Genomic DNA, 13,574 nt, shown 5'->3' with positions numbered 1-13,574 from the left:
AAGTGGTGGCCTGTGGCGGCGGGCAGCCTGCAGCGGTGGCAGCACTTAACTGCGGCCTGCATCTGCAGGCTTGGTTTGATGGCGGGGGCAAGCAGAAGCTTCAGCCTTCCCCGAGTTGAGGAAGCCGGCTGGAGGCCGCTTGCCCTTGTTAGCAGTGGTAGCGTGGCAGTGCCATTTTGTGCGGTGCTGCCAGCTATAGCCCCGGGGAAGGTGGCTTTCTGGCCTCATAGGCTTTGGACCTGATGCCCCCCCACAAATTAAAACAAGCATTTCCCTCACACAGGCCTCACACATGGCTTTACCAGGGGGGATACAAGGGAGGTGAGGCCGATCACCCCCTCTCACACAGGGTGGCAGTAAGGGGGACATAAGGGAGGTGAGACCCCCCCACACTGCACACAGGGCTGCCATAGGGGGGATATAAGGGAGTGAAGCTCTCCCCCCGTGCACTGGTTGTTAGAAAAAAAAATGAAATGGACTGCCTTCAAGTCGATTCTGACTTATGGGCAACCCTATGAATACAGTTTTCATGGCAAGTGGTATTCAGAGGGGGTTTAACCATTGCCTCCCTCTGAAGCTAGGAGGCAGTGACTGGCCCAAGGTCACCCAGTGAGCTTCATGGCTGTGTGGGGATTCAAACCCTGGTCTCCCAGGTCCTAGTCCAACACCTTAACCACTACACCACGCTGGCTCTTAGAGGGGGGTATATATAAGGAGGGGATTGGAGTGATAAAAGAGGGACTGTACCCCCCTGGTGGATTTCTTCCCCCCCCCACAGATGCTAAGGTGCATTTGGGGTGCCCCCGGGGGGAATATATTCAAAATTCTTTCTGTAGTTGGGCATTAAACAATTGATTGATTTGCTTGCTTGCTTGCTTATTGATTGATTGATTGCTAGATTGATCGAGTTAATCAGCAGTGATTGATTGAATGATTGCTCTGATTGATTGATTGATAAGTGATTGACTGACATAAGAGTACTATGCCACCCAAAAAGGGCAGGGGGGGCAAAGGGCAAGGGCAGGGCCCCTAAGGCACCGCCCCAGCAGTTGCCAGTGTTGAGAGCACCTCAGGAGGAGGATGTTGTGCCCCCATGGGCAGCTATCCTGGCTTGGCCAGAGGCTCTGGAGAGGCAGAAAAGATAAGGGAGGAGCAGGGAACATCAGGATCCTGAGCTTCCTGGATCACCTCAGGCCAGACCTAAGAGGGCTAAAAGGCAAGGGGGGATGGGCAACAGACCTGCTAATGCTAGTGCTGTTGATTTGATTTTGGCTAGGATGGATGCCTTGGAGGCAGGGCCTGGCGGGGCCTGGCGGTGCGTAGCAAGGCCCCTGCTGTCCCATCTGAAGGGAAGTGGCGGTGAGACCGGTCTTGGAGTGCCAGTCGGCTGCGGCACCATCAACAGCAAGTACAGGAGGTGAGTCAGCCGCATAAGACCCATGGGAGGGCTGGCCTGGATGGGGTATGCCACCGTGGGGTTTCTGGCCTCAGTGCCAAGGATGGCCTCCTGCCCAACATGGTGGAGTGGCAGCAGGTCAGGCAGCTGGGGCTGTTGGTGGAGCAGACGTTTCCAGTCCAGCTCAGCAAACACCAGTTATGGCAGCTTCTACCCAGGTGTGGCAGCTGTCAGGGTCAGGTAGGGAAACTGAGGCTGCTGCCGAGGAGACTAGGAGCCAGCCTGCAGAGACTTCATTGCCCCTGAAGGTAACAGAACAGCCGGCCAAGGAGGGAGCTGAGGACCTGTTGGGGGCTGTTGCGGCAAATGCCATCCCCTTTGGGGAAATGTCAGTGCCTCTCAGCTTTCATTTACTCCCTGCCATGAAGGAGAAAATTCTGCGTGGGGAGTATGTAGACCTGTTCTCCCTGCTATACCGGGAGCCTCCCAAAAAGGACAAATAAAAAGGTGATAGGGATCAGGATAGGCCCAGGCTCAGGAGGGTAGATAGGCCGTGGGCCAACTGGCTGCCGGCCTACCTGATTTACTCAGGTGTTATAGTACAGAAGCAGCCACAGAGGGGTCCGCTGCTGCTCAAGTACTTGGATATTATATACTGGGGTTACTCTGAGTTCTCAGGGCTCACATGGCTATCCTATGATGAGATCTTTAGGATGCGAGAGGCCTTTGATGTGGCTTTACCATGGGATAGGAAAGAGCCCGAGTTGTGGCTGCAATTTATGGTGGCAGCCCAGGTTCTATGGGGCAATAGGAGTGACAGTGGGCATCTCCTGAGCAGACAGCCAGCAGCTACCCTTCCCCACGTTAATACGGGGCAAGAGGTTCAACACAGGCTGCTCTGCTGGGAATTCAGCTCAAAGAGGGTTTGTGCTCGCAATCCCTGTCGTTTCAGGCATGAGTGCTTCATCTGTGGTGGTTCACACCCCTGTACCAATTGCCCACATGGCAGGTCATTTAGAGGGGGGGCAGGAAGCAGCCCCCTCGTGGCACTGCTCAAGGTAAATGGCCGCTCCCCAGTTAAGCTGGAGGTGTTGAGGGCATTGTTGTTAGGCTACCCAGTTGACAGAGGTGGTCAGTTCTTGTTACAAGGTTTTTTGTTAGGTTTTAGGATACCATATATCGGCCAGCAGATTGCTTTCATGTCTCAGAACCTTAAGTCTGTCCATGGCGTGAAAGCAATTGTGCAGGGTAAAACTGACAAAGAGGTACAGGCGGGCAGAGTGCTGGGGCCTTTCCCAGCACCTCCTACCGTGACTCTGAGAGTGTCCCCCCTGGGAATAGTGCCCCAAAAAGCTCCTGGGGAATTTAGATTGATTTATCACCTGTCCTATCCTCAGGGACACTCTGTCAATGATTTCATACCAGATAGCCTGTGCACAGTACAATACACCTCATTTGATTCCACAGTGTGCATGGTGCGCACATGCAGTAGAGGTGCCCTTATGGGCAAATGCAATATCAAGTCTGCTTTCTATCTCTTGCCCATCCACCCAGGGGATTTTGAGCTCTTGGGATTTTCCTTTTCTGGCTAATTCTATGTGAATAGGGCATTGCCTATGGGCTGCTCTATCTCCTGTTCCATTTTGAGCACTTTAGCTCCTTCCTGGAGTGAGTGGTCAAGAGAAGGGCGGGTTCTGATTCAGTTGCGCACTATCTCAATGATTTTTTTGTTTGCAGGTGCTGCTGGTTCAGCAGCATGCCAACAACTGATGTCTCACTTTTCTGACTTGGCAAGGGAACTTGGGGTTCCCTTGGCCACAGAAAAGACTGAAGGCCCATCCCCTGTGTTGACCTTTTTAGGTACTGAAATTGATACTGAGGCACAGTGCTGTAGGCTGCCTAGGGATAAGCTTGACCTATTACAGGTCAAGATCCAGGACATCTCTAGGGCCAAGAAACTTTCCCTGGCAGTCTTACAAGAGCTGGCTGGGCAATTAAATTTTGCATGTAGGGTTGTTGCACTGGGCCAGGCATTTCTCTGGCAGGTGTAGGAAGCAATGGTGGGGCTTTCCCGACCCTACCACAGATACCATTTCATGGCTGCCTTGCGCACTGATCTGGAGATGTGGTTGTCCTTTTTGCAAGTTTTTAATGGGGTTTCATTTTGGAGGGAGGACCTGCTACTGGAAGCAGTTACAAGTCCAGTCAGACCCCTCTGGGGCATTTGGTTTTGGGATAGTTTGGGGAATTCATGGTGCAGGGGGGATTGGCCTGAGCCTTGGATTAAGGATGGGCTAACCAAGGATTGATTTTTCTCAAATTCTTTCCCATCATAGTCGCGGCCTATCTGTGGGCAGAGAGGCTACAGAACTCTACTGTCCGTTTCTGGTGTGATAACATGGACCATGGTCCATGTTATCAACTCCTTCACATCTAAGAATCCAAAAGTTATGGGTCTAGTCTGATCATTTGTTCTCCAGTGTCTACATTATAATGTCTTATTTCAGGCAAGGCATATGCCTGGTATTGATAATGGTGCTGCTGATGCTCTGTCGTGGAACCAGATGGAGAGGTATTGACACCTGGCACCACGGGCCAGGGCTCAGCCGGAGGCCGTGCCGCCTGAGATTTGGGAGATTGGAGAGTGGAGTCGGAGAGGGCCATAAGCCTGTCTGTTGCACCCACCATGCTGGTCAGCTATCAGAGAGCAGGTAGGGAGCTCCAGAAATTTAGGGGCAGCAGAGGCTATGCACAAAAATGGCCTATCCCCGTGGAGCACCTACTGGAATTCCTGGTGGAAGGCCGGAGGAAGGGCCTTTTTGTCAGGATGCCGAGAGGTAAGCTGGCAGGGCTTTCATTTCTAGCAAAAGTGGAGGGTCTTAAGGATTATACAGATGAATTTCGGGTCCATTGGATGTTGGCAGGCTGGGCTCGGGAGAGCCCTGATGCCCCTGATGCCCATTGTCTGATGTCACCCAATTTGTTAGGTGGGCTTTTAGGGCCTTGGGATGGCATATACTCTTCCTGTTATGAGGTTCAGCTGCTTCATGCCTCACATTATTTTTCGGGGCTTTTAGGATTAGCAAGGTGGTGGCTGGGTCCAAGTCAGACTCATCTCTGTGAACACTTCTCTTTTCAGATGTCAGTTTACATGGGGGGGTGCCACAGTTAACTTGTGATGGTCTAAAATGGACCAGGGACATAAGGGGCATAGTGTAGTAATAGCAGCATCCCCTGTCCTGGTCATTTGCACAGTGAGGGCATTGCTCTGTTTTTTGGATGTGAGGGGGACAGTGCCAGGTTACTTGTTCATTCATGATGGAGGTTCCCCCCTCACCAAATACCAGTTCTGGGCACTTATCAAGATAGCGTTGAAGAGTTTAGGGGTTGACCTTGCGAATTTTGGGACCCATTCATTCAGGATTGGTGCTGCCTCTACTGCAGCCACTATTGGATTTTCGGCTACGAGGGTATAGGCCATCGGGCAATGTTGATAGAGAGCATATAGAGGCTATATTCGACCATTGGAGGAGGCAGGAGGGCCTCAGCCCTAACCTCTTGTAATTGTTTTGTTTTGGCAGGTTGCTGGAGGGGGATGGAGCGGAGGCGCATCCTAATCTGCAGCCATAGCATGGTCTTCTGGGGTTCACCTGACAGATGCAGGAACGACATCCTTTTGAATGACCTGCAGAGGTGTCTACAAGACTTAGTTCTCAGCAGTGGGGTAAAGGGGGACTAAATAGAGATTTGTCCCCCTTTTGGTGGCAAATAGGTGCGGGAATGGAAGTAGGTAAGGACAGCTTGGTGGCCCCCGTAGGCACCTTTGGAGGTGATTGGTGGTTCCGGAGGCCTGCCAGGAAGGGCTTTACGGCCCGAGGGCAGGATATGGACTGCTTCTTGGGCATTCTTGACTCATACGGCCCTGGGCAGTGGTGACATGGGAAGGCCCCCTGCTCACCTACAGGTGTGGCTGGGGTAAGGGGTAAGATAAATGGGCTTACACTTGTCCCAGCAGGGGCTGGTCGCCCGAGGGCTGTAAACAAAGACTTGCTTATAGATAGTCCCGCACCTAGGTTTTCCTCTGCAGGTTAGTTAAAGTTCTGGTTTATAGTTTAATAAAGTGGCCCTTGTTCAACCCAGTTTACCGTGTCAGTGTCTTATTTCAACCCTCAGCCGCAACTCTCCAACCAACCAATGTTTATAAAACTGCAAATATTAGGGGAAAGTGTGCATAAGAATGAATATATAAATGAAAATAACATACAAAAATGCATTATATTAGAAGAAATTTCTTGCAAATATGTATGCATTCACTAATAGGCAAAAAACCCTGTGGTTTAAGAACTTAACTATGTTATGTTATGTTTTATTTCTAGGCTGCCTTTTGGCCAAATAGGCCCCCAAGGCGGCTTACACACAAATAAAAATACAAATACAAAATACAAATAAAAACAATACAATTTACAAAAAAAAATCAAACTAACAAAATCCTAACAGCTCTAAAAAAACCAGGAGCAGCAAACCAAAAGCATTCATCTTCCTGGTAAAGGGCAGTCCCCAGAAAAATGTCACTAAGAGCAGGGGTGGGGGGCAAAGCAGGTGCCTTGATGGTCCCAGCACAGTCCCATTCCCGCAACAGCCCCAGTCCCATCCCCGCAACTATAGCGAACAAATATTTCTATCAAACTTTAGCAGGGAAATTGGGCAGCTATAGTGAATGCACCATGGGAGCAGGAGACCTGACCTCCTATCTGAGATATTGTACCACCCTACAAATGTGTAAAAATGCAAACACAATTTGGGTTGGTCTTTCCCAGTACAATCCACTACTTGTAGCAACATAACAATATGTTGTTACTTAAGCAATTACTCTAGCTGTTGGAAAAAACAAACTTGGCCTGCCCAAGATGCATGTTTTCCACCTGCTATACTTAAATAACATCCCAGAAGAATATAAAGATCAAATAAGGAACATATTTGAGCCTTTAAACTTAGTTGACAGAGAACCAGAAGAACTATGGAATGAAGTCAGAGACATTATCAGGGAAGAATGCAAAAAGATAATACCTCTAGTTAAAAAGAGAGAAAGACTTCAATGGATGACTGAAGAAACTCTTAAAATGGTTAAAGAGAGAAGGAAAGCAAAAGCAAGAGGAGATAGAAACACAGTCAGAACCCTAAATGCAACCATACAGCGACTAGTACATAGGGACAAAGAAAACTATTACAATAGTTATTGTCTAGAAATCGAAGACAACAACAAAAAGGGTAGAACAAGAGCCCTATTCCAAAAGATTAGAGAAATTAAAGGGAAATTTAAATCAAGAGTAGGGATGTTGAATAATCAACAGGGGAGCACACTGACTGACAGAGATAAAATAAAAAGAAGAAGGAAATAATACACTGAAGAACTCTATAAAAGAGAGGCCAGGATGACAGATTCATTCACAGAGGAACCGTATGATGTAGAACCAGAAATTTTAGAATGTGAGGTGAAACCTGCTCTTAAAATACTTGGAAGAAACAAATCACCAGGAACAGATGGCATACCAATAGAGTTGCTACAAGCTACTGAGACTGAATCTGTCCAGATTTTGACAAAAATCTGTCAACAAATATGGAAAAGAAAACAACTGCCCACAGACTGGAAGCATTCAATATATATCCCAATTCCAAAGAAAGGGGATCCCAGAGAATACAGTAATTATCAAATGATTGCCTTAATATCCCATGCAAGTAAAGTAATGCTCAAGATTCTAAAACAAAGGCTCTTACATATATGGAGTGAGATATGCCAGATGTCCAAGCTGGATTCAGAAAGGGAAGAGATCATATTGCAAACCTACTTTGGATAATGGAACAGACCAAGGAATTTCAGAAGAAAATCACCCTGTGCTTTATAGATTACAGCAAAGCCTTTGATTGTGTAGATCATGAACAACTATGGAATGCTTTAAAAGAAATGGGGGTCCCACAGCATCTGATTGTCCTGATGCACAACCTATACTCTGCACAAGAGGCTACTGTAAGACCAGAATATGGAGAAACCGATTGGTTCCCCATTGGAAAGGGTGTGAGACGGGGTGTATTTTATCATCCTATTTGTTTAATCTATATGCAGAACATATCATACGGAAAGTGAGATTTGACCAAGATGAAGGTGTGAAAATTGGAGAAATATCAATAATTTAAGAAATGCAGACGATACCGTATTACTAGCAGAAACCAGTAATGATTTGAAACGAATGCTGATGAAAGTTAAAGAGGAAAGCACAGAAGCAGGACTACAGCTGAACGTCAAGAAGACAAAAGTAATGACAACAGAAGATTTGTGTAACTTTAAAGTTGACAACGAGAGCCAGTGTGGTGTAGTGGTTAAGGGGTTGGACTATGACCTGGGAGTCCAGGGTTCAAATCCCCACACAGCCATGAAGCTCACTGGGGGACCTTGGGCCAGTCACTGCCTCTCAGCCTCAGAGGGAGGCAATGGTAACCCCCCCATGAATACCACTTACCATGAAAAACCTATCCATAGGGTCACCCATAGGTCAGAAGCAACTTGAAGGCAGTCCATTTCTATTTTCCAAAGTTGACAACGAGGACATTGAACTTGTCAAGGATTATCAATACCTCAGCACAGTCCTTAACCAAAATGGAGACAATAGTGAAGAAATCAGAAGAAGGCTAAGACTGGGGAGGGCAGCTATGAGAGAACTAGAAAAGGTCCTCAAATGCAAAGATGTATCACTGAACACTAAAGTCAGGATCATTCAGACCATGGTATTCCCAATCTCTATGTATGGATGTGGAAGATGGACAGGGAAAAAAGCAGGTAAGAGAAAAATCAGCTCATATGAAATGTGGTGTTGGAGGAGAGCTTTGCACATACCATGGGCTGCAATAAAAACAAATAACTGGGTCTTAGAACAAATTAAACCAGAACTATCATTAGAAGCTAAAATGATGAAACTGAGGTTATCATACTTTGGACACATAACGAGAAGACATGATTCACTAGAAAAGAACAATGCTGGGGAAAACAGAAGGGAGTAGAAAAAGAGGAAGGCCAAACAAGAGACGGATTGATTCCATAAAGGAAGCCACACACTTGAACTTAGAAGATCTGAGCAGGGTGGTTTACAACAGATGCTACAGGAGAAGGCTGATTCATAGGGTCACCATAAGTCATAATTGACTTGAAGGCACATAATACACACACATATGCCCAAGTATTTCCAAGAACGATGTCCACATACTTATGTGGAGAATGACAGTGAACTTACAAGATCTGAACAGGGTGGTGTATGACAGATGCTATTGGAGGTCACTGATTCATATGGTCGCCATAAGTCGCAAGAGACTTGAACAACAATGCTTAAACCTTTCCAGTCCAGCTCAGCAAACACTAGTTATGGCGGCTTGTACCCAGGTGTGGCATGGTCAATTAAAAACATAGAACACACCTAGAATTTTGCTAGAATATATTTCACCTCCCACTGTTTTATCTTGTGCAAACTGAGGCACTCCTCATGTCCATTGGAAACTATTCTGCAGAACAGCCAGTGCCATTCTTCCACAATTGTTTTTGTAGCTTTTTTAGTGTTGCAAATTGTCAGTGTACTTCACATATTCACAGAAACAGAAGCAAAAGAAAATGATTTACTGTAGGAAAGTTCACTAATATTGCAAAGTAAATGAAACATATTTAAAGTGACTATCTGAACTATATCAATTTTCTTAATATGATATCCTTCCTCCCTGCTAAAAAAAGACCAGCAGAGCATGTGTCTTGTTTCTGTTATTTGGGCTGATTGCAGGTGTTGCCACCACTCACCATATGCTCAGAGGCACATGTTACCAAATTCTTCCAAGCTACACAGGAAGTGGATTGGACTGTGCAAGACCAACCCAAATTGTGTTTGCATTTTGACAAATTTGTAGGGCACTACAATATCTCAGAGAGGTCAGGTCTCCTGCTCCCCTGGTGCATTCACTATAGCTGCCCAATTTCCCTGCTTTTTAAAGTTTGATAGAAATATCTGTTGGCTATAGGTATGTTCTTAAACCGAAACGTGGGTTTTTTTGCCTATTAGTCAATTTCTCTGCTTTTTAATCCGGGAGGTAAGAAATGGGTTCCTGTGCAAGTTTGCTGAGAATGGATTGATCATTTGCATGCTTATTGAGTTCAATGGGATTTACTCCTGTGAAATCATGGTTAGAATAGGTAAAACTGACCGTGAGGGAGGAGGAGGGGGAGAGGAAAGGAGAGTGAAGGAGGAAGGGAAGGGAGAGGGGAGCAGAAGGAAGGGGAGGGGAAGGGGGGGAGGGGAAGGGGAGGGGGAGGGAATGGGCAAGAGGGAGAGGACAGGAAGGAGGAGGAGGGGAAAGGCAGGTTTGATCATTTCCATGCTATTTGAGTTCAGTGGGATTTACTCCTGTGCAATCATGCTTAGGATAGGTGAAACTGACCATGGGGAGGGGAGAGAGGGAGGAGACTGGGTGAGTGGGCACTTGGCAGAGGGAAAGCCCCTTTCCTTTCTTAAAGGAAAACATTGTGAACAGTATCATTACTTTTCAGTGTTTTCCCCACCTTGTTATTCTGCAGCAGGCACATGCAGTCTCCCATCCAAATGTAATCCAAAGCTGTCCCTGGCCACATCCACACCCACACCAGGCCTTCATTTCACTTTAGACAGTCATGGCTTCCCCCAAAGAATCCTAGGAAGTGTAGTTAGTGAAGGGTGCTGAGAGTTGCTAGGAGCTGCCTTGTTCCCCTAACAGAGCTTCAGTCAGAGTGGCTGACTATTAAACCAGTCTGGCCACCCGAGCTCTGTCAGGGGAATAGAGGTCTTATGAAATAAGGGTCTGATGTGGGTGTGGCCCCCTGATTAGCCAAGCCAAGGAGCTGTGAGTCTGGCTTTTAGAACACTGAAAGTTAGTTCTTACTGAGCATGTCCGGGGTTATCATTGAGCTCAATGCTAAATTTCTTAAATAACTCACGGCTGTATAATTAGTCAAAACTGTATACAAAAATGTGTTTTTTAGGAGAAATCCACACTAAAACGCTGAAGAATTTTCATGAGGATAACCGAAAGTGAAAGATCTATCTATCTATATTTGAAAGCCACTATGTGAATTTCTTGAAAGTAAAAGAAGGCGTATAAATATAATAAATAAATAAAGTCATAATCATTTTTTCTCTTATTTTTCAATTATAACTTCAAAAATTAAAGTTACAAGACCACTAAGTCTTGCTAAATCAGGGATGGCTAACCGATGGTGCTCCAGATATTGCTAGATTAGAACTCCCATCATCTCTGACCACTGAACATGCTGACTGGAAATAATAGGTGATGGAATCCAATAACATCTAGACATCCACAGATTTCCCATCCCTGTGACAGATGAAAAGCCAGAGAAAAGAATACAAATAGTATAATTTATCCCCTCTGCAATGTACCAGATTCTCTTCCATAAAGATTCTTCTCAATTGTAGCTGCAATATACACAGAGTTGTACATTTAGAACTCAGTCAGACTTGCTTCTGAGTCAGTCTCTCCTTCTGTTTAGGATTTCACTGTTAATTTATCGTTACTTGTTACAATGAGTTCAGTTTTGCACAAAATATATTGCTGATGAAAAAATAGGGGTATGGTGTCATTTCAATATATGAATAAAATATAGAGTCAGCATACCACATTTAAGTTGTTTGGGTTACATCCAACAGTAAGGAAAATTATCCGTAGACAAATCTTGTCTATTACAGCATAGCTGCACAGCTTTGAAGTCAATGTTCTCGCTTCATTATTAAGAAAGACAAATTCTTTCTTCCCCCACATAAGCTGTAAAATAAAGATGCACAGATCCTCATTCTCTTTAAAAGCATGTCAAAATAATGGGGCCTTTTTAGAATGAAAGATGAAGGTTCCAGCTGTAATTGGGCTGCTAAGGACTGCATTTCTTAACATCCCCTGCCTTTTCAATGTGATATGGGGAAAAAAGTAGTTCATCCTTGGTGAGAAGGGTATGAAGAAAGGGAGTAGTTGGGGCTGGAGGAATGCAGGACAACTCAGAAAAAACTGAGAGGAGACCAGATCCATGAAGGGTGAGCAGCTCTGAAACTGTCATACAAACTATCCTGTCACACAGACTTAGTGTATTGGAAAATATGTGCAAGAATGTTATATTTTAAGAAGATAGCTGGAGTCCAGTAATTGTCCTTTTAATGCCCTATCCGGAGCCTATGTATGGGCCTGCATTTACTTAATAATATGATTTTATGTCGCACAATGTCATAAGAGGGTGTGGCTAAAGGCAGTTCAATCAGAATGGAATATGAGGGGCTAGGGTCATGGGAACATAAGAAGACCATGCGAGATCAGGCCAATGGCCCATTTCATCCAGCATCCTGTTCTTACAGTGGCCAACCAGTTGCCCTCGGGAAGCCTGCAAGCAGGACCTTAGTGCAAGAGCATTCTCCTCAAGCTGTGGTAGAGTTCCACAGTGATAGTGAATGATGGCAACCTTTGAAGTACATTCTTATCAGTGGGAAATAATGTGTTTATATCCTATTAGCTGCCTGCCAAGACTTTGGTCAGGAGGAAGGGATATAGTTATCTCCTTTGGCTGGCTACCAAGCAATTAAGTGCAGTTCTTATCAGCTGGAAGGAATGTAGTTATCTCTTTTGGCTGCCTGCTAGTTTTTGAAGTGCATTCTTTTCAGTGGGAAAGAACTCACTTAACTCCTTTCTACTTGGCAAGACTACACAGGCATAAGTGGATGTTATTAATGTACCACTCAGCTTCAGTCAACATAGCTCAACAGTATAAATAAGGGACAGGAGCACTGTTCCTCAGAACTCAGCATAGACCAGCCAACTTGGTGCTCTGCTTCAACTAGCTCCAGCTGCCAGGGGTTCAGCTGCTGCTGTACTAGGAAGGGTTCTGCAGCAACTAACTGGAAAAACCTATAGAAAACAGGACTGGCCCTATTATTAGACAGAGTGAAGGCATGTCTACCAAACACAAGTTGTCTCCATGAGCTGGAATCCTGGATGCCCATATATTTGTGGTTAATTACTCTAAAAAATAGAGTTCATTTCCAGACAACTAGATATCAAATCCTCTTAATTAAGCCCTCCTGATTAATTATAGATATGGGGGTTGAACTGTCCATATCACTGAACAGATTCAAGAAAGTTATGCTAGAATGATGTATTAACACACTAATAAAAATATTTGAGAAATACATACTGTTATCAATCCCTCAGGTAGTATGAGAAATGTCAGAACAGGTCCATTGACGCCCACCAATGTGTAGACAGGAGCAAAAGTCATGACGAGCTTGATTTTCTTAGCAAGATGTGGTAGGACTGAAAAGGCAATAAAACCTACCAAAGAGAGAGAATCTCAAAAATAGCAGCTGTGCAAAATATAGAGCCAATATGTACTCTGCGTCTTTGGGTCTCTCCTGCTCTTTTCTCCTGTTGGAGAATAGCACAATGGTAGAGCACATGAAGAAGGTCCCAGCTTCAGTCCTGGTGTCTTGAGGTAAGGCTGAAAAAGACTCCTGTCTGAAACCTTGCAGAGCTTCTGCCAATCAATATTAAGCTAGTTGGACCAACGATTTGATTTGGTATTACAGCTTTCTGTGTTCCTGTGTACTTACTAGCAATACCAAAAAAGTATTGCAGTCCTTGCCTGTTGTTCCTACAATCTGATTTTTGAGGTGTTTCTAGATGCTCTTGGCCCTATCAATTTTAGTTTGCTGTTGGGGGATCATCTGTCTAAAGTTAGTGCACATATCTATAGGCAAAATAGACAAATGTGGAAGTTAAGATGAGTATAGACTAGTTAAGAAGTATAGATGAGTTAAGACGTTTTCAGGAACTTAATTTCTCTCTGGCTCCCTTCCAGTTCTTCCTCACTTATGCAATGGATAGAGGTGGTATACCTCAGTGGAACATCCCAATTTTAATTCCTATTAAGTCCAGTTGAAAAAAAAGGATCACATAGCAAGCAGTGTGAAAGGCTTCTGCCCGAGACCCTGCAGAGAGCCACTGCCTGTCAGGAGAGGCAATAGCAGGTTGACTAGACAAATAGACTGACCTGTTTTATCAGTAGTGAATAGGGGGACGACAGCACTCCTCTGACCTCTGGTTGCTCACATCACTGCTG

General features: G+C 45.3%; 1 protein-coding gene across 3 annotated transcripts in view; it reads right to left on the bottom strand.

Moving 5' to 3' along the window:
* The window catches only part of LOC133388892 (lipase member M-like), a 37,459-nt gene that overhangs the window by 10,460 nt on the left and 13,425 nt on the right, over positions 1–13,574 (bottom strand). For 2 of the 3 annotated variants that reach the window (XM_061635400.1, XM_061635401.1), the window contains exons 6-7: positions 12,651–12,787; positions 11,093–11,239 (exon numbers count right to left, since the gene is read on the bottom strand). In XM_061635400.1, the coding sequence (XP_061491384.1) occupies positions 11,093–11,239; positions 12,651–12,787 (284 nt within the window). The remainder of the gene's footprint in view (positions 1–11,092; positions 11,240–12,650; positions 12,788–13,574) is intronic. The other variant, XM_061635402.1, reaches the window with a different exon arrangement.

This window comes from Rhineura floridana, chromosome 7 (genome assembly GCF_030035675.1).
Source record: "Rhineura floridana isolate rRhiFlo1 chromosome 7, rRhiFlo1.hap2, whole genome shotgun sequence".
NCBI lineage: Eukaryota > Metazoa > Chordata > Lepidosauria > Squamata > Rhineuridae > Rhineura > Rhineura floridana.
This window is presented reverse-complemented; position numbering and strand designations above follow the sequence as displayed.